The 18,896-nt window shown below is 35.2% G+C and overlaps 1 protein-coding gene across 4 annotated transcripts in view; it reads right to left on the bottom strand.

Moving 5' to 3' along the window:
• The window catches only part of CAP2 (cyclase associated actin cytoskeleton regulatory protein 2), a 160,082-nt gene that overhangs the window by 125,657 nt on the left and 15,529 nt on the right, over nucleotides 1–18,896 (bottom strand). For all 4 annotated transcript variants that reach the window (XM_007487906.3, XM_056823475.1, XM_001376325.4 and 1 more), the window contains one exon: nucleotides 6,359–6,480. In XM_007487906.3, coding sequence (XP_007487968.2) covers nucleotides 6,359–6,479 — 121 coding nt within the window. In that variant the 5' untranslated portion in view covers nucleotide 6,480. The remainder of the gene's footprint in view (nucleotides 1–6,358; nucleotides 6,481–18,896) is intronic.

Genomic DNA, 18,896 nt, shown 5'->3' with positions numbered 1-18,896 from the left:
GAAGGCTGTCTTTTGGGGTACAGTAGATATACTAATTAGCTTTAAAGGTTGGAGTTAGGAAGGGGATGTTGCATTACTTTTATGGAGATCCCCACATAATGATAACTTGCTTTCTAAATAACTGTTGCTATAATCATATTAAAATTGTTTCTAGCTATAAATCAGTATAATTAAATTATGTGTGTGTTAAAAATTAATTACGAAGATTTAAAAAGTAATAAAAATGTTTTAAATTGTAGTAGACATTATTTCTCTACTAAAATGCTACTCTGGAGAATCATAGTGATTGAGAGGTGGATTAGATTCTTAGAGGCTTTGCTAATAGGGAAAAGACTGTCAGGAAAGGTTTTGAGTATGCAGTATGGGTTAGCAATGGATTGTGTATGGTTGGTGAGAGAAAACAAAAAGTGTATAGCGGTTTCAATGGGGAATAAGATGAAGATTATTAAGAATACAGTAGTAGAACTGTACTATATACAGAATTGGATGGACAGATGGAATCAGAGTGTCAAAATTCGTGCATGTGCTGGTTAACATTTATATCAATGGCTTGGGTAAAGGTATAGATAAAATATTTTATCAAATTTACCGAAGACATAAAACTTGGGGAGAAGTCAGAAGACTGACACAAAAGATGGAAAATAGGATCACAGATTTAGGGTTGAAAAGGATGTTAGAATCCCACTCTTTCATTTGACAGTCAACTGAGATATATATAGGGTGACTGGCCCAGTGACACAAAGCGAAAATGACATAACCATGATTTAAATCAAATACGGCAAAGTCAGGGTGCTAAAAATATCTTTATAGGCTAGAACATTGGGGTAAATCTATTAAGGTGAAATTTACTAGGAAAAACATAGTTTTACACTTGGTTTAAAGAAGTAACTTCATGAGAACAAGAAACAGGAGACATGGTTAGATAGCAATTTGTCTGAAAAAGATCTGGGGGTTTTAGGTGACCATAAGCTAAATATGAATCAGCAATGTGATATGGCAGTCCAAGAAATCTAATGTAATCTTGAGCTGCATTAAGAGAGGTATAACATTTGAAGAATAATCTGTGAATGTCCACCTCCAGAGAAAGAACTGATAAATAGAAACATGAAAGATAAAGTGTGTGCATACATATATACACATATTTGCATATATGTGTATATAAGGAGGGGAGAGGAGGATGAAGATACCTGGGAACTTTAATGCAATCAACAAAATAATAAATTAAAAAATAGTAGAATTGTTCATGAAAAGAGAGGTGGGGGGAGAGAGTTAGGGAGGGAGAGGAGAGGGGGGCAGGAGAGAGAGAGAGACAGAGAGACAGAGAGAGAGGTTTTCCAGGAATACAGGCCATAGTTCTACTTCTAATGTAGTTTGCTATAGTTAGACTATATCTGAAGTATTGTATTCAGTTCTGGGTGCTGCAGTTTATGGGAGGAGATTGATGGACTGGAAAGCAACCACAGGAAGACAAGCAGGATGATGAATGACCCCCTGAGTCTATGCTATATGAGGTTTCATATGAGTAAAACAAGGAGAAGATAATACTCCAAGTGGGGGACATGATAGCTGTCTTCAAGTAAATACTTAACACACTATCATGTGGAAGAGAATTATATTTGCTTTATTTTACTACAGAAAGCATAACAAGGATTGACAGATGGAAATTGGAAAGAGACAAATTTTGGCTAGATTTAAGATAATTTTTCTTTTTTAAACAATTAAGGGTAGTTAAGTGGGATATGATACCTCAGGTGGCAGTGAATCTTGCTGATGCTCCCCCTCCCTCTCCCAATGAAAGACCTCAAATAAAAGTTGGATGATAACTTGTCAGGTAGTTGTATCAGTGTTTTTTTCTAGAGACTAGATGGCTACTGGCATGTCTCATAAATATGAAATCAAGTTTTTCTGGGATTACTGAGCAGCATCAAGAGCCCAGAGAGGCAATGTCACATATCTCTAGTGAGAGAATTCAACTTGATTTCATGACCTTTCTAAGGATTATGAGAAGTTCTGGAGAAGAAGCAAAGAAATTGGATAAGGGGGGTTTCTAAGGGATGAGGATTTCCAAGTTGAGAATGTTGAATGGTCATAGTAGCAAGGCATTAATATTTTTTCATTGCTATCTTCTGCTATTCCCAAAATTTCTACCAGTATTTCTTCCTTTCTTCTAGAGAGCCATCCCACATAACAAATAATATTTTTAAAGAAGAATAAGAAAAAAGTCAGAACAATTCATCAACACATCAAAAAATATCTACAAGGCATGTTTTGGACCCATGGAACACTCACTTGTGTATAGGAGTTATACATGGAGGGGGGGGTAGTGTCTTGTACCTCTTCTTTGGCTCCATGTTTGTTCTTTGACATTTTGTAACATTCACTTTTGATTACATTGTGGTTGTTCTTTTATTTACATCATGTGGGTCATTCTATTTATTATATTCCTGGTTCTGCTTACTTTATTCTACATCAACACACGTAAATCTGTTCAGGCTTCTCTGTATTCATCACATTTAGCTTACTAGTCAAAATAATAATATTCTACTACATCCATGTACCATAATTTGTTTAGGTATTCCCCAGTTCTTTGCTACTAAAAAAAGTCTTGTTATTAATATTGTGGTGAATATGGATCATTCTTCTTATAAGTGACTTTGTTGGTGTACAATAGCTAATATTTATTTAGCACTGGGCCTGATAAAGCACTTTACAATTATTATTTCATTTGTTTCTCACAAAGGTCCTGGGAGGTAGATGCTATTATTATCCTCATAATACAGAAGTAAACAAAGGTTAAGAGGCTTTCTCAGAGTTATAGAACTAGTACATATATGAGGCTGGATGTGCACTCAACTCTTCATGATTTCACATGAACTCTATCCATCCTGCCACCCATTTGCCACTAGTATATGCCTACTAGTGGAATCTTTGGGTCAAGATATAGAGATATTTTAGTCACTTTATTTGCATAATTCCAAATGTAGCAAGAGTTTCAAGAACATTAACATTTAACTGACAAAGTATAGGTTCAGTGTTTGGTATAGAGTCAAATGAAGCCATAATTTCTCTCTCTCTCTCTCTCTCTCTCTCTCTCTCTCTCTCTCTCTCTCTCTCTCTCTCTCTCTCTCTCTCTCTCTCTCTCTCTTTCTGTCTCTCTCTGTCTCTCTGTCCCTCTCTCTCAGAGAGGAACACAGACATATACAGAGAGACAATGATAGAGACAAAGAAAGAAAGACAGAGACATGAAGAAATAGAAACAGGTTGAAGAGAGAGATGGAAAGGATGGGAGAGAATGCTGAAGGTCACAATAAGGATAAAGAAATTGTGAGTGAGAAAGTGGGAGAAGTAGAAGAATAGCAGGTTTTGGCTGGAAAACAGTAGACTTTAAAGCTTTTATATGCAGTGATAATTCTGAGTTGGTGGGATGCAAAGTATGATCATGTTGGTGTGCAGCTGAAATAGAGTATAGGAGGTTGTTGGGGTTCAGAAGGTTGAGGAACTCTTTGGTCATAGCATCCAAAGAATTATTAAAATGAATATTGAAATCTTTGAAGATGTTGAGAAGATGGAGTTTCAGGTACCAAATGTGAAAAATAAATAGTTTTGCAAGCTATTGCCTAGTTGTGAATCAATTATTTTTTCATGTGATTGCATCAGTTTGTTCTCTTGGGGAATCAGAAAGTTTAAACATTTCCCCTAAAATCTTGATTAGTCTATTATTTTCTTTATCAAATTCTCTTTCCAAGGAGAGTGAAAACTATCTGAATAAATGTGGTTCAAATTAATGAGGTTTTATCTTATTCAATTGCCTTTCAGAATCATCTTATATTTGGACTTTAGTCTTCTTTTTTTGTGTGTGTGTGTGTGCATATTCTTGGTCATTTGTAGTCAGCTTTCTTTGGATAAATGTCTTGTGATCACCCTGAAGACTGTAGTAGAATAATAAAATATACCGAGTATAAGACAATATCAAAATATTTTCATACAAGTGCAGATTAATGAATCTCGTGTATCAACTGTGTAACTAACAAAAAGCCACTTAAAATGAAACCATAGATATGTCTCAGTTGATGCAGAGAAAGCTTATGGGATCCTGGCAGATTTCCTTTAAACAACGTTCCCTTTCAATTCTCTCAAAGCCATTTCTATTTTCATTCTGTTCAGAATAAAAAAAATAAGCCTGCACATTTGTGCTCACACAGTAATTTTTGTCTCTGGGCATGTAATACAAGGCACAGGGATAAGTAAGCCTGAAATTCTAGAAGCACTAACATAAATCTTGCCCTGTGAAAGCTTTTTCTGACCCCCAAAGCTTTTTCTCAATCCAAAGTAGCTTGAAATAATTCCAAGTGAGTATGACATGAGAGAAATTTAAAATATGACAAGGAAAAACTGCAAAAAAATTGGTAATGACCTAGAGTAGTTAAAAAACACTTAACCACATTTTCTAGACATAACTTTTTAAAAAAAAATTATATACATATATTTTAAAACTAATGTTTTTAAAGAATACAATCCATTTTCTTTTTCTTTCCCCTTCTCCTCCATTGAAAGCAATAAAAAGCCTCTTGTAAACAGATATGCATAGACAAGGAAAGTAAATTCTAGCACTGGTCAAGTCTAAAAAGTATTGGTCTTATTCTGTAACCTGAGTCTGTTATTTCTCTGTAAGGTAGTGGGTAGCAGGGTTCATGATTGGTCCTCTGGAATCCTGCTGATCATTGTGTTGATCAGAACTTGTATGTGCTTCAAAATTGTTCCTTTTAACAAGAAGATTTTTTGAGTTATTTTTCAATCATGTCCACTTCTTTGTGATCCCATTTGGGGTTTTCAAGGCAAAGAATCCTGGCGTGATTTGTCATTTTCTTTTCTAGCTCATTGTACAAATGAGGAAATTGAGGCAAACAGGGTTAAGGGACTTGCCTAGGATCACACAACTAGTAAGTGTCTGAGATTTGATTTGAATTCAGAAGATGAGCCTTCCTAAATGTAGGCTTGATATTCTATCCATTGTACCACCTAGCTGTCCAACAACATGATTGCTTTTGTATAAATTATTTGAGTTCTGCTCACTTAATTCTGTATCAATTCATAGAAGTCTTCCTTATGTTTCCTGGAAACTGTCCTTTTTATAATTTCATATGACCCCAAAGTGTTTCACTTTATTCATATATGATAATTTTTTCAGACATTCCTCAGGTGATGATACTGTATCCCTATTTGGTTCCAACCACAAAAGGAGCTGATAAAATATTTTTGTACATTTTGGTCCTTCTCTAAGGTCCTGAGGTCTTAACAGCACATTTGCTTATGGAGCAAAACAGCTTCATAGGTTCAATTAGAAGTAATGTTTAGGGGGCAGCTGGGTAGCTCAGTGGATTGAGAGCCAGGCCTAGAGACAGGAGGTCCTAGGTTCAAATCTGGCCTCAGCCACTTCCCAGCTGTGTGACCCTGGGCAAGTCACTTGACCCCCATTGCCTAGCCCTTACCACTCTTCTGCCTTGGAGCCAATACACAGTATTGACTCCAAGACGGAAGGTAAGGGTTTAAAAAAAAAAGAAGTAATGTTGAACTAAAGTCTAGTTTAGGTTATGCAAAAAGAATAAGGAATCAGTCTTTGCTTTGCTACTCTTCATCTGAAGGACTTTGAAAAAAGGAAAAATTGAGATAAAGTTTGTGCTTATTTTGAAGTATGTATGAGGTAGTTACTTTTTTTTTTTAAACCCTTACCATCTGTCTAAGAATCAATACTAAGTATTGGCTCCAAGGCAGAAACAAAACTGGCAAGGGCTGGGCAGTTAGGGTTAAGTGACTAGACTAGGGTTACCCAGCCATGAAATGTTTAAGGGAAGATTTGCATCTAGGACTTCTCATCTCCAGGCCTGGTCCTCTATCCTGAAGCCATCTATCTATCCTTGGACTTCATAAACTCCCTGAGGCTTGTAGCCCCTAAGGTTAATGCTTTGTTTTCTTAACATTTCATATGTAAAGAACCATCTTTCTTTATGTTCTCACTTTCTGACAGTTTTTATTTCTTTTAAAAAATTTTTGGAAGTTGTATTTAATAGAGTACAGAATGAATATATACATAATAAAAAAGAAAAAATACCTCAGTAAAGTCTAGAAAGTGGACTTTGCTCTTAACAGGCCCTAACATCGACATTTACTTGAGTGGTTCACAAATCTTTTTGTTTTCTATGCTAGAGAAATTACTATCCTATTTTTTATTCAACTGTTTTATAATAGAGGAGTAGTAAATTGTAAGAATAGGACAGACTGCTCATTTCTCAAATAGGGTAGCAGAGAGATCCATTTATATATTATAGGATAAAGGTTCAGTGATAGCTCTTGTTCCTACCTCCATTGACTCCATTTACTGCTCCACATTCCCCATGAGGTCCTGTTGATCCTGAGAACAATGATTCTAGGCGGATTACAGCTTTCTCCAGTCTTTCCAGTAATCCCTGTGTGTCTGCCATTCTGAAAAAAAATTAACAAAAATGAATGTGATATCAATCTTGGTGAAGAATAGGAATAGTTTTAGGACATAAATGATAAAGAGGGAGTAGCTGGGTGGCTCAGTGGGCTGAGAGCCAGGCCTAGAGATGGGATGTCCTAGGTTAAAATCTGGACTCAGATACTTCCTAGCTGTGTGACCCTGGGCAAGTCACTTGACCCCCATTGCCTAGCCCTTACCACTCTTCTGCCTTGGGACCAATACATAGTATTGATTCCAAGACTGAAGGTAAGGGGCTTTATAAATAAACAAACAAACAAATAAAGAAAAAAATGAATAAATAAACAAACAAACAAACGAATGAATGAATAAATGGTAAAGAAAGTAACCTGAACTCAAGACTTTGTCAATAATTTCAACGGGATTTTCATATACCAAGAAAAAGTGCAGTTTAGAGAACAAAAGTCTGAATTGGAAAATTGTGTTATATCTAGTCTATTTTCCAAAGGACTCATGTTGCTTCATTATTTTATCAAATGCCCATTTTTACTGATTTTCCATTATAAAACAATTTTTATTTCTAGACCATGTGGCAGCCAATACCTCAAGCATTTCTTAGGATTATTTATAGAACTCAGTGGCATCAAATTGGCTGCTGAACAAACAATTAATATTGGCGTCCGAGAGGTCTAAGGTGAGAGGTATAAAAGGGGTTTTAAAATTATAGAACTCTACAATTTTAGAAAATAGATCTTCACAATAAAGAAAAATAAGCAACTTATATATATGCTAATTACTAAGGATCTCAGTTGTGGACCACGTAAAATTTGTTTCAAGGACACCAATGTTCACATCTTGATACAAATATTTACTAAATATATGACGATCAGCCTCATTTTCCTCATCTATAAAATGGCGATAATAATAACATCCATCTTATATAGCTATCATGACGATAAAATATATTGCTTTGCAAAGCATTTTGAAAACCTTAAAGCATCAGTGGTAATTATTATTACTACTATTGTTGTTGTTATTTCCTACATTAATGTCAAAAGCATAGAAATTCAAAGCTGGGAGGGAAATGGGAACTGCACTAGTCCAATTGCTTTGTTTTATAGATGAGGAAAATTATGCCTAGAGAAATTAAGATACTTGCCAGAGACTACACAAATAGTGAGTAAGTGTCAGAGCTGGCAGTAGGATCCAGGTTAAAAAAAAATTCCTAGTCCTCTCTACATCATGTATATTGGTACTTTTTTGTGGCTTTTAAGCAGAAATTTGCTTCAAGTTTTCTGTCTTAATTTGTACCAACTGATCTAGTAACTGCTTATATTTCTCTCTCCACAAGGTCAGAAAAGGAATTTTTAAAAAACAATGTAAGGGGCAGTTAGGTGACTCAGTGGATCGAGAGCCAGGTCTATATAAAATGGGAGGTCCTGGGTTCAAATCTGACCTAGGTGACCCTGGGAAAGTCACCTAACCCTTATTATCCTTCTGCCTTGGAACCATTATACAGTATTGATTCTATGATGGAAGGTAAGGGCTTAAAATGATCTAGCCTCATCTTCTATTCTACTAAAAGATCTCCTACTTAGTTTCTTTATGTTGGAACATTTTTAGTCCCACCTTTTGGCAAGTTCATTGACAGTGGTGTCAAATTCAAATAGAAATAAATCCCAGCCAGCCACAGATTGACTTAGAAAACTACATATTAACATAATCTTTTTCATTGTATTTTTATTTATTTTGTTAAATACTCCCAATTACATTTTAATCTGATTTAGGAAGCACTTGGGAATTTTTATGTAGCCTGGCTGGTAGTTTGACATCTCTTCCTGGATAGCCATAAGACTAAAAGTTGTAGTAGAGAAGGTGCTGAATTCTATTAAGAGGAAGTTTCTTCATCTGGGAGTTTTCTATATCAGTGAAATCACAGAGCAAGTTCCCGTTCATGTCTCCTATCCATGGAAATGTTCAGTTCAAAAAGACAGGAAAATTTCCAGTTCTTTTAAGTGTGGCTTCTCATCACACATGAAAGATATAACTGTATTCAAGACATTTCACCAATTTGTGGGGAGGAAAAGCACAATGATCTTGTCTAAACCACTACTTCTAAACTAGAGAAGATCAAAAGATTATTTTCGGCACAGCTAACAGTCATAATCCTACGTGTAATAGAAAACAGCATTCTTTACTAGACTGTTGCAAAGCAGACCAGTCAAAGTTGGTCACTGTCTAATAAACAGAACCTGCGTTCACCTCTTATTTCAAAACAGTCATACATCCATCTCAGAATCAGTGCCACAAATATTTTGTCTTACTAAAATATAAGAAGTGTATTCATGTTGCTTCTAATAAATCATTGTTAAGAGTAAATCCTCAAGAGACACCAAACCAGCTGGTTTAATAACCTACATTAAGCCAAGCAGCCAATAGCAACTGGAGATAATACAATAATTGTACTTACAGGACCCATTAGTTGTGGAACACTTAGAATGTAAATAGAAGCAAATGTTTCCTAGGACTGATATTTAAAAAAATTATTATTAGATTGTATAAAATCTTCTTTCTGCTCAATTATTTTAAATAACTAGTAAATAATGAGCCTTTCACTTAAAATATCCACAAGGGTCATTTTATTTTTTACAATGCTATTGGTTTTTAAACAAAACTGGTTTTTAATCATAATGGAATAGAAGAATTTGAGTGACCAATATTCCTAAAAAGGATAAACTGAGTATGAAGGTGACCAAGAATTTTAAGAAAAAAAAGGTAGGCATTAGATTCCCACCCTACCCATTCAAAAACATCTTTAATTATTAAAAATTACTTATTTAATTAATTTTAAAATATTTAATAATTAATTAAAATAATTATAAAAATTAAACCTTTAAATGCTGGTCATTGAAATAATTTAACAATAAACAAATTAAACAATAAACAGTTATTTCAATAAGGAAGCCTTGTGGATTCAAACAGGTCAGTGGAATAAGGTGACTATCCAGAAGGCATTCAAAATTGTCCTGGGGTTTGTGAGAGTGTTTCTTATTTTCAAGAACATATAAACTTCCTTTCATAAATGGTGTAATGCAAAGTTATCAAATATATTACCCACAGGCCACATACTGCCCACAACAATTACTTAGTGATGCAACAGAACCAGATTAAAAAGCAATTGGGGACACAATGGAGGACATTCATATTAAGAAATATAAACCTAATGTTGCCAAGATTAGAAGGAAAGCAAAAACTGGGGAGAAAATTTTATAGACAGTTTCTCAAATAGAGGTCTCATGTGTAACTAAATAGAAAACTTTGTCATTTATAAGAATAAGAGTCATTCCCTAACTGATAAATGGTCAATGATATGTTTAGATGAAACTATCAAAGCTATATATAACAACATTAAAAAACATTTTAGAGTATCACTGACTAGAGAAATGTGAGCCAAAAGAATTTGGAGACATCATCTCATACCTATCAGATTGGCTAAAATGATAAAAGGGCAAAATCACAAATGTTAGAGAGGATATGGAAAAATGGAAACACATACACTGTTGGTAGAACTGTGAACTGATCCAACCATTTTGAATAGCAATATGGAATTATGCCCAAAGAATTATAAAACTATGTATATCTTTTGAACGAGCAATACCACTACTAGGTATATTTCCTAAGATGATCAGGGAAAAAGAAAAAAAAAGAACTTATATGTTCTAAATATTTATAGGAGAATTTTTTTTGTGGTGGCAAAGATATGGAAATTGAGGGGATGCCCATCAATTGGGGAAATTACTGAACAGGTGATTGTGATGCAATACTGCTGTATCATAAGACATAATAAGCAGGTTAATTTAAAAATCAAAACAAAAAAACAAATGAAATAACCAGAACCAAGAAAATAGTATATGTACAGCAACAGAAATGTTGTTTGAAGATAATTTGTATTTGTCCTCCAGAGAAAGTACTGATAGAATAGAAACAGTAAAATAGTTTTATCTATGTACACACATATCTACACAAATCTTTTTTTTAACACCTTGACTCCAGGGCAAAAGAGTGGCAAGGGAAAGGCAATGGGGGAGGGGTAAGTGATTTGCCCAGGGACACACAATTAGGAAGTGACTGAGACCATATTTGAACCCAGGACTTCTCATCTCTCAACCTGGCTCTCAACCAGCTGAGCTACCTAGCTGCCCCCTATATATATCTTTTTTGTTAGTTTTTCTAGTATAGGAAGGGGAGAGACGATGGGAGATACATGGGAATTTTAATGTAACAAACAAAAGCAATTGGGAAATTTTTGACAATATAAATTAAAATTTAATAAGATGTAGAAAATATTAACATATGGTTTTCTCCATTAATATTGAGTCTCCATAGACTCTTATGTATGGTTATGGGGCCCCTATTTGAGTTCGACAACATGAATGTGAAGCATCATTCTGAACCAAATGAAGTATTCCTGTGTTGCACAGAGACTTTGTTACTCTGAAAGGTAGTCTGTCTCATGGAGTCCAAATTTCATATATTTCATGTAGTCAAATTTCATAATAGGATGTGAAAACATGTTTTATTTCTTCCAGAAACAAAATCACACCTGTGCTTCTCTCTACTTTCTATTACATTGGTCTTATATTCTCATTTAATTCAACTATTATGGCCACAATTTATCATTGCATTTTTAAAAGTTATACATATGAAACACATATGACTTTGTTCCTTCTTGACCAAGAACCAGATATGAATCGTGTGGATATCACTATTTATTTTGAAGAGTCCTCTACTCTGCAAATGTGGTAGCACAGTTTTCAAAATATGGGCCACTGTGGATTGCATTGCTGAAAATAGAATCTTATCCCAAGAGCATTCAGAATTAGAAAGTTCCTCCATCTATTCTTTCCCTTTACACGTCAGAGCTTTTGCTTCTGTCTCATTTGGAGAAAATATTTTTTAAAAAAGGAACATGATCAAATCCTTTACGTAAACTTAATGAAAGGGAAATGGGTATCTGTGGGCAGGTGAAGACCATTGGAGAATGATGAAAGCTCCTCTAATCTTTTAATAGTTGCCCATCTGTTTGCAGTTGCCTGGACTCCATTGCTTAACCTGCCAAATGCTGCAAAAAGCTAGCCCATGACAGGGGAAAGAAAAAAAAATCCAACCTTTAATTTTATAGGAAGAACCCCCCCACCTCCACCACCAACCACAAAATGCCAACCACCCACAGAAGCTCAGACTGCCAGCTGTTTGGGGAACACTTGTTTCATCTCATGCTTAGGACTGCTTGGTATGTTGGAACCTTAGACAGCCACACTCTTATGCCCTCACAAGGTTTAATAGGAACTCTCTGTGTAAAAAAAGAATAACAACAAAAAACATGACACAGCCTATAAACAAGAGTAGGGTGGGAACATGGACAAGTCATCCAAGTGAACACTATAATCCTCCGAAATTTGAGGGGCCTCTAGAAACTCAGATGTTTCTGTAATTCAGAAGGAGAATACCAATGGCAGTTGCATGGCTGCATCTTCCTGTGAGGTCAAAAATGTATAGTCTATTCTACAGCAGCGTTGGAAGTACCCTTAAGTTTAGAGTACTGTTGAGCAGCTGTACCCACAGGGAGCCAAAAATATATTCCATAGGGAGATATTCATACAGATGGAAGGATATACTAATGCTACAGAAAGGCATATCATTATATGTTCAGTGTGATCATGCCTGGATTTAATGTCTGCTTTCTTTCTATGGCTATTGGATCTCAGTATTTAGATTTGGACTTAGAATTGGAAAGCCATTTACTCCATCTTCCCTCAGTTTATATAAGAGGAAATTAGGCCTAAAGATGTTGGGTCGCCTTTCCAAAATCACACACAAAGAAAGTAAGTAGCAGACGTAGGATAAGAACCAACATCCCTTGCTACATCTTACTCTGCAATTCTCTTGTATACATTTTCTTCCTATATATTCAGGGTTAGTGCTTTCATTAGCATGATGAATGAGAGGAAAACAGCTTTGAGTCTGCCATCAGTTCATAGAAATTGTCCTACATTTCTCTGAATTAGTAATATTTGCTATTTCTTGCTGTACCAACGCTATTCCATTTATATACTAAAACCTTTAAATTCATTTCCCAACTGATTGTCACTTGCCTTATTTTCAATTCTTTGCAACTACAGAGTGCAGCTGTTCTGAAAACTTTGGTATATAGCAGAATTTCCCCCCCTTATTTTTGACTTCCTTGTGATGATTACACACCAGTGTGATTGAGGAGGAGGGTTGTAGGTCATGAACATTTGTCATTTTTCTTACAAAGTACCAAACTGATATCCAGAATTTTTAAATTGATTCACAAATCTATGAAGAGTATCCTGGTGTGTACAGTTCCACTAGCATGAACAACATGTTCCCTGTTTTGATTCATCTATGCCAATTTGCAAGTTGTGAAATGAGATCCCACTTTAATCTCCTTGTGAGGAATTTATTTACAAATTTTGTCTAAATATTTATTAATGAAATTGGTGTGTAGTTCTTTTTATTATTTAGTCTCTCCTTGGTTGGGGTATCAGGACCATATTTGGCTCCTAGAAGGACTTTGGTAGAATGCTTTCTGTCTCTATTTTGAGAATAGTTTGTAAATAGTTATTAAGATAATTCACTTGTTTTGTTTTCTTAGCCAAAAGTTTTAATCTTTTTTCCTGGTTCAGATCAATTTTTTTTTCTGAAATTTAATATTTCCCTAATATTATACAAGTCTTTGATAACTGATTCTATAATCTTTGCTGTCTTGATTTCCAAACCTTCCCCTATACATAAGTGAAATGTCTTGCTATTGTAGCTAAGACTCTCACATATGTAAGATAGTTCTTCTACCTCCATCTGGGAAAAGAATATAATCCTTTATATTCGAAGTTCCCTCAAGATACATGGAAAGAGATGAAAATATTTAGACTGAAATTATAGGTCTGATTCCAATCTATCCTCACTATCTAAAGACTCAAACATATCATTAGTTCTAATAATCAGTTAAGTTTAAATATCATATTTTACTGTTAATGACATTATTAAACATGTAGCCTCCAGACCCTCTGTAAGTTGGAACTACAGAGAGCTATGGATTCAAAAGTTTGGGAGAGACAGACCGAAAAGAGACAGATTGGGAGAGGAAGAGGAAGAAGGAGAGAGAGAGAGAGAGAGAGAGAGAGAGAGAGAGAGAGAGAGAGAGAGAGAGAGAGAGAGTGATAGAGAGAGAGAGCACAAGCAGAAATGCAGAAATAGGGCATACGGGCAATATGAACAAAGCAATTATAGCCAGATGGACTGCGACAAATAAAAGTAGTTAAGGAAGTTGGGCATGCAACAGCACTCAAGCAGGTGCTTGAAAATCCATTCCATTTAGGAAGAGAAGATACTACAGCACCAGAAACAAGGGCTGAAGTAGTTCTTCCCCTCAGTTTGAGAAGCTTCTTATCCAAGCAAAAACAAATGTCAGAGTAAGGCTTCTTGAAAATCTATACAAGAGGGGGCATCTGGGTGGCTCAGTGGATTGAGAGCCAGGCTTAGAGATGGGAGGTCCTAGGTTCAAATCTGGACTCAGATACTTCCTAGCTGTGTGACCCTGGGCAAGTCACTTAATCCCCATTGCCTAGCCCTTGCCACTCTTATGCCTTGGAACCAATACACAGTATTGATGCTAATACAGAAGCTAAGAGTTTAAAAAGAAAAAAGGAAGTCTATATAAGAACATGAATGGAAAAACCTGGATAGTGAGAACTGGAATCAGGAGACTGGGCAATTTTCAACACTGGTATATCTAACCTGGCTTCTAATAAAGTTAAGGGTGGTTTGCATACTTCTATATTTGCAGAAATGACTCCTAATTGTTGGAGAGAATGCTAAGGTGACATTGAGTACTTGTGTAAGGGGGTGGAGTTGGCAGCAGAGTTTTTTGGGAGAAAGACACAAGTGGTTCCAGAGACTTTTCAGGAGAGATGAATGAAGGGAAAAAGACTTTGGATGTTGCAGACGTGCAGAACAAGCAGGTTCCTTAACATGCCCCTGATTTTCATCTTGCCTTCTAAGAGACTTTGGACAGAGAACTTTTCTAGCATAAGATTGTGCCCTATCTCTAGGTTTGAGGTGAGGTCTCATCTCACTGTCAGCTAAAGAATTCATTCATTCTTCTTAACATGCATGTTTTGCTTTGTCATATTCTAATCTATGTAACTTCTACAATCTCTGTTTGCTTGGATAAATGGGTTTACTCACAATTCATTATTTCTAATTGTATTTAATATAACCAGGGAAGAAGATAAGCTGTTAAATGTAAGCTAAGGGCTACCTTACCCCTTATACTAAAGGTAGGGTATTCACAAATCAATATAGAGCAGCAATCTATAGTGAACAAAGTGTTAACTGTGTGAAAATAGACAACCTCACATCCATAAGCAGGAATTTTTACACCTAGATTTCCCTACAATGAGGGAATCATAAATCTTTTATCTAGTCTCAAAAATGTGAAAAAGAGGAAAATACCAGTTCCAACTTTTCTCTTATCAATTATATCCTTTTATAGATACAATATACTAGATTTTCTCTCCTTTTACTCTTAGTTTAAAGGTTTAAACTTAGTTCTGAACTAATTTGAGTTTAAAAGACTGGGTATTCTGGTTTCCAACCTCATCATTATGTTGAAAACTCCTTTATGAAGAATCTAGTAATCTCTTAGTTGTCAAATCAAATGGCCCTTTCCAATTCTGATCTTCCTTGACTTTTTTTTGGCAACACCTAACACTGCTACTGATGTTTTTTTCCTGGATATTTTCTCTGTTCTAGCTTGTTGTGACACTGCTTTCTACTAGTTCTCCTCTTATCTATCTGTCTGACTACTCAGTATCCTTTGCTGATTATTCACTGATATCATGTCCATTATCCATGAGTGTTTCCATAGGACCTGTCCTGGGTCCCCTTATTTTTTTTAAATTCTTACTTTTTGTCTTAGAATCAACACTAAGTATTGTTACAAGGCAGAATGATGATAAAGGCTTGGCTGCTAGAGTTCAGTGACTTTCCCAGGGTCACATAGCTAGGAAGTGTCTGAGGCAGATTTGAACCAAAGTACTCCCATCTCCAGGCCTGGCTCTCTATCTGCTGTGCCACCTAACTGCCCTACCCGCTTATCTTTTTGCTTATCTTTTTGTTCAGTGGTGTGCAACCTGGTAACATCATCAGTTCCCATGAGTTTAATGATTGTTTCTATGTAGACAATTCTCAGATTTATGTCTAGTCCTAATCTCTCTCTTGAGCTTGTCACTTCTTTAACTGCCTCTTGTAGATGTCAAATTGGATGTCCCATAAACATTTAAACAAGTCCAAGTCAGAACTCATTATCTTTTTTCCAAACCCTAATCTTTTCTGAACTTCTGTATGGTATCACTGTTTTCCCAGTCATTTAGGCCAATAATGTTGAGCCTTAATAGAACCAGATCCCTCAAGGCCACATATTAATGTTGAAAACTGAAAATTAACATTACCTATGTTGTATTGTATTTATATTTATTTTGTTAAACACTTCTCAATTACATTTTAATCTGCTTCACCTGTGAATTTGATGCCTCTGACCCAGGTTTGCAACTTTGGGATTATCCTTAATTCTTCACTCTTTCTCACCCTACAGATTCAAATCTTGTTGTTTCTACCTTTACAGCATCTCTTTAAAAAATAATTTTCTACTTAAAAATATTTTTCCATGTTTCCAAGATTCATTTTCTTTCCTTTTCCCATCCTGGATCCAATAAGCACTCTGACTGGGTTATACAAATCTTTCCAACATCTCTTATATGCATCTCTTCCCAGATACATTTTATAGCTATAAGTCTGATTCAGGCTTTTATTAGCTTTTGCCTAAATGCTGCAATAGCCTTCAAATTGGTCTCCCTGTTTCATCTCTTCTGACTCATACCCATCAGCTCATCAGTAGCCCAGATGATCCTAAAGCCTAATTCAGACTACTTAAATTTCAGTAGTAGTTTCCTACTACCTTTAGGATTAGAAATGTCTAGAATTTAAATTACTTTCCAACCTGGTCCCTTCTTACCTCCCTAGTTTTCATATACCTTACTTTACTGGACTACTTGTTATTCCTTACACACAACCCTCCATTTCTCAAATCTGAACTTTTTGACTGGTAGGGGCACTCCTCATACCTAGAATGAATACCTAGTTTTCTCACTCCTATCTTTGTTCTTGTTCAGTCATTTCAGTCATGTCTGACTCAAAGCCCTATTTGGGGTTTTGTTGACAAAGATACTAGAGTGGTTTGCCATTTCCTTCTCCATGAGGAAATGGAGGCAAATGGGGTTTGTCCAAGTTCACACAACTAGAAAGTGTCTAAGACTTAATTTGAATTCAGGTCTTACCCACTGTGCCACCTAACTCCCCTTGCCTCTATCTTAGTTTCCCTGATTTCCATTATGATTCAGCCTGTGGGAGGCTTTTTCTGATCCTCTGAGTTGCCAATGACTTTCCTTTTCATATTATCTTCCACCTACTCTGAATCTATCTAATATGTATTCAGTTTTTTATATTTTGTCTTCCCTTTTAGAACATATGCTCCTTAAGCCCAGGAACTGTGTTTTTCCCCTTCCTTTGCATGCCAGCAGTTAGCACAGTTTATAGTATATAGTAAATGCTTAATGAAAGTTTGTCAGTTAATACTCTCAATATCTCATCTAAATATTCAGCTGTTTTTCTTTCACATATTGACCTACTATAATAAAAGTCACAAAATTCCTTAACCAAAATTGATTAAATAAAATAAAATTATTATTTATTATTTTAAAATTAAAATGATGGGGTGGGTGTGGGGTCACAGGAATACTTTGGCAGTTAATTTGTATAAGTCTAGCCTCAAAAGAAGTTGGGAGAGGTGATTATTTAGCCTGTCCCACTGCTTTAAAATCTGGGGGTGTTTAAAGAATCTCAAACAAAATTCTACTTTTTCTTCTCGCTTTTTAGAGAAGGGGATCCCAATATCTCTTAAAAATGTTTTATGGCACCTCAACAGATATTTTCTAAATCTCTATGAAGTTCCCTCATTGTGTCCTCCCTATTTACAAAGAACACTACATACTATATATGTATACACTATACCTTTTCCCTGTATATTTAATCAATACAAATAGCTAACTATGCAATTTAAATAAAAACAATCTGATTCTTTTAATACTCCAATTTATTTGAACCAGTTGTGATATTTCTAAAAAAAAATCTCCCCTCTTCCCAGAAATGCAGGCAAAGGTGTTTGTTTATAAAGGTGTCTGGTTTATTGGTAATAGTTATTACAAAACTTAATTTTGAGCAATGGATTTTTAAAAAACCACTTCAACCCTAAATATCTCATTCTTTTCTCAGCTGCTTACAAATAATTCCTCTAATTTTTCCCTTCCCACTCTGAAAAGGTCAACATCATTATAATTGTGGAAACAGGCAGGGGAGACAATTTCCTTTTCATCCCTTCCATATTCTCTATTCCAATAGACTTATGTCTGAAGGAGAACTGTTTATTTATACAGGGGGTCCCTGTGAATTTTAACTAACAGAGCTTTTCATGTATATACATATATACAAACACATCTTCATATATATGTATATATGTATATGTATATGTATATGTATATGTATATGTATATATAGATATACACTTAGGAAACTGATAGCAGAGGACTGAGAGACAAAAATGAGAACTTCCTTTCAAAATGTAGAACTTCTATTCGAACATCACATTGGGCTCAGTAGAACTTGTATCTTTATAGAACCTTTCCCTGTATGGTCTCAAATTTTTAAAAAGTACATATTTACAACAAACCTAACTCTAAAGTCACCTTTAGCACTTTAAAAAGAGTTTCTAATTATTCCATATAAAACAAATTTGGGCAGGGAAGCCAACTATTATAATCCAACATATATCTTAATAAGCTCATCAATAGAGAGATAAAGTCACCTTGGTAAAGAGACAGTTGCAAAATATATACTTAAAATCACCCTTTCATGCTTTCCTGCATTTTCTCATGTTGTTTTCCATATATGGAATGTCCTCCCTTTCTCCCTGGACTCTCTAGAATCTCTTGTAGAATTTCTTCAAAAGTTTCCTTTCCTAATTCCATCCAGTTGTTTGCATTTTCACTCTCTCCTTCTATAAACAACTTTATATTTATTGACTTGTGTATATATTCTATACCCTAAAAAGAAATGTAATAATCTACTTGAGGGCAAGGACTATTTAATTTACACCCCCCCTTCCCCATACACAGCACAGTAGTTTGCACATATAGGTGCTTAGTAAGTGTTTATTGAATTGAATTTGACCAGTTTGGATTCTTTACTCCCATTTCAAGTTATTTTCCCTTACCAGAGACAGAAAAAATAAAACAAGGGT

Source organism: Monodelphis domestica, chromosome 3 (genome assembly GCF_027887165.1).
Source record: "Monodelphis domestica isolate mMonDom1 chromosome 3, mMonDom1.pri, whole genome shotgun sequence".
Taxonomy (NCBI): domain Eukaryota; kingdom Metazoa; phylum Chordata; class Mammalia; order Didelphimorphia; family Didelphidae; genus Monodelphis; species Monodelphis domestica.
Note: the sequence above shows the minus strand (reverse complement) of the source record. Positions and strands in the feature narration are given on the sequence as shown.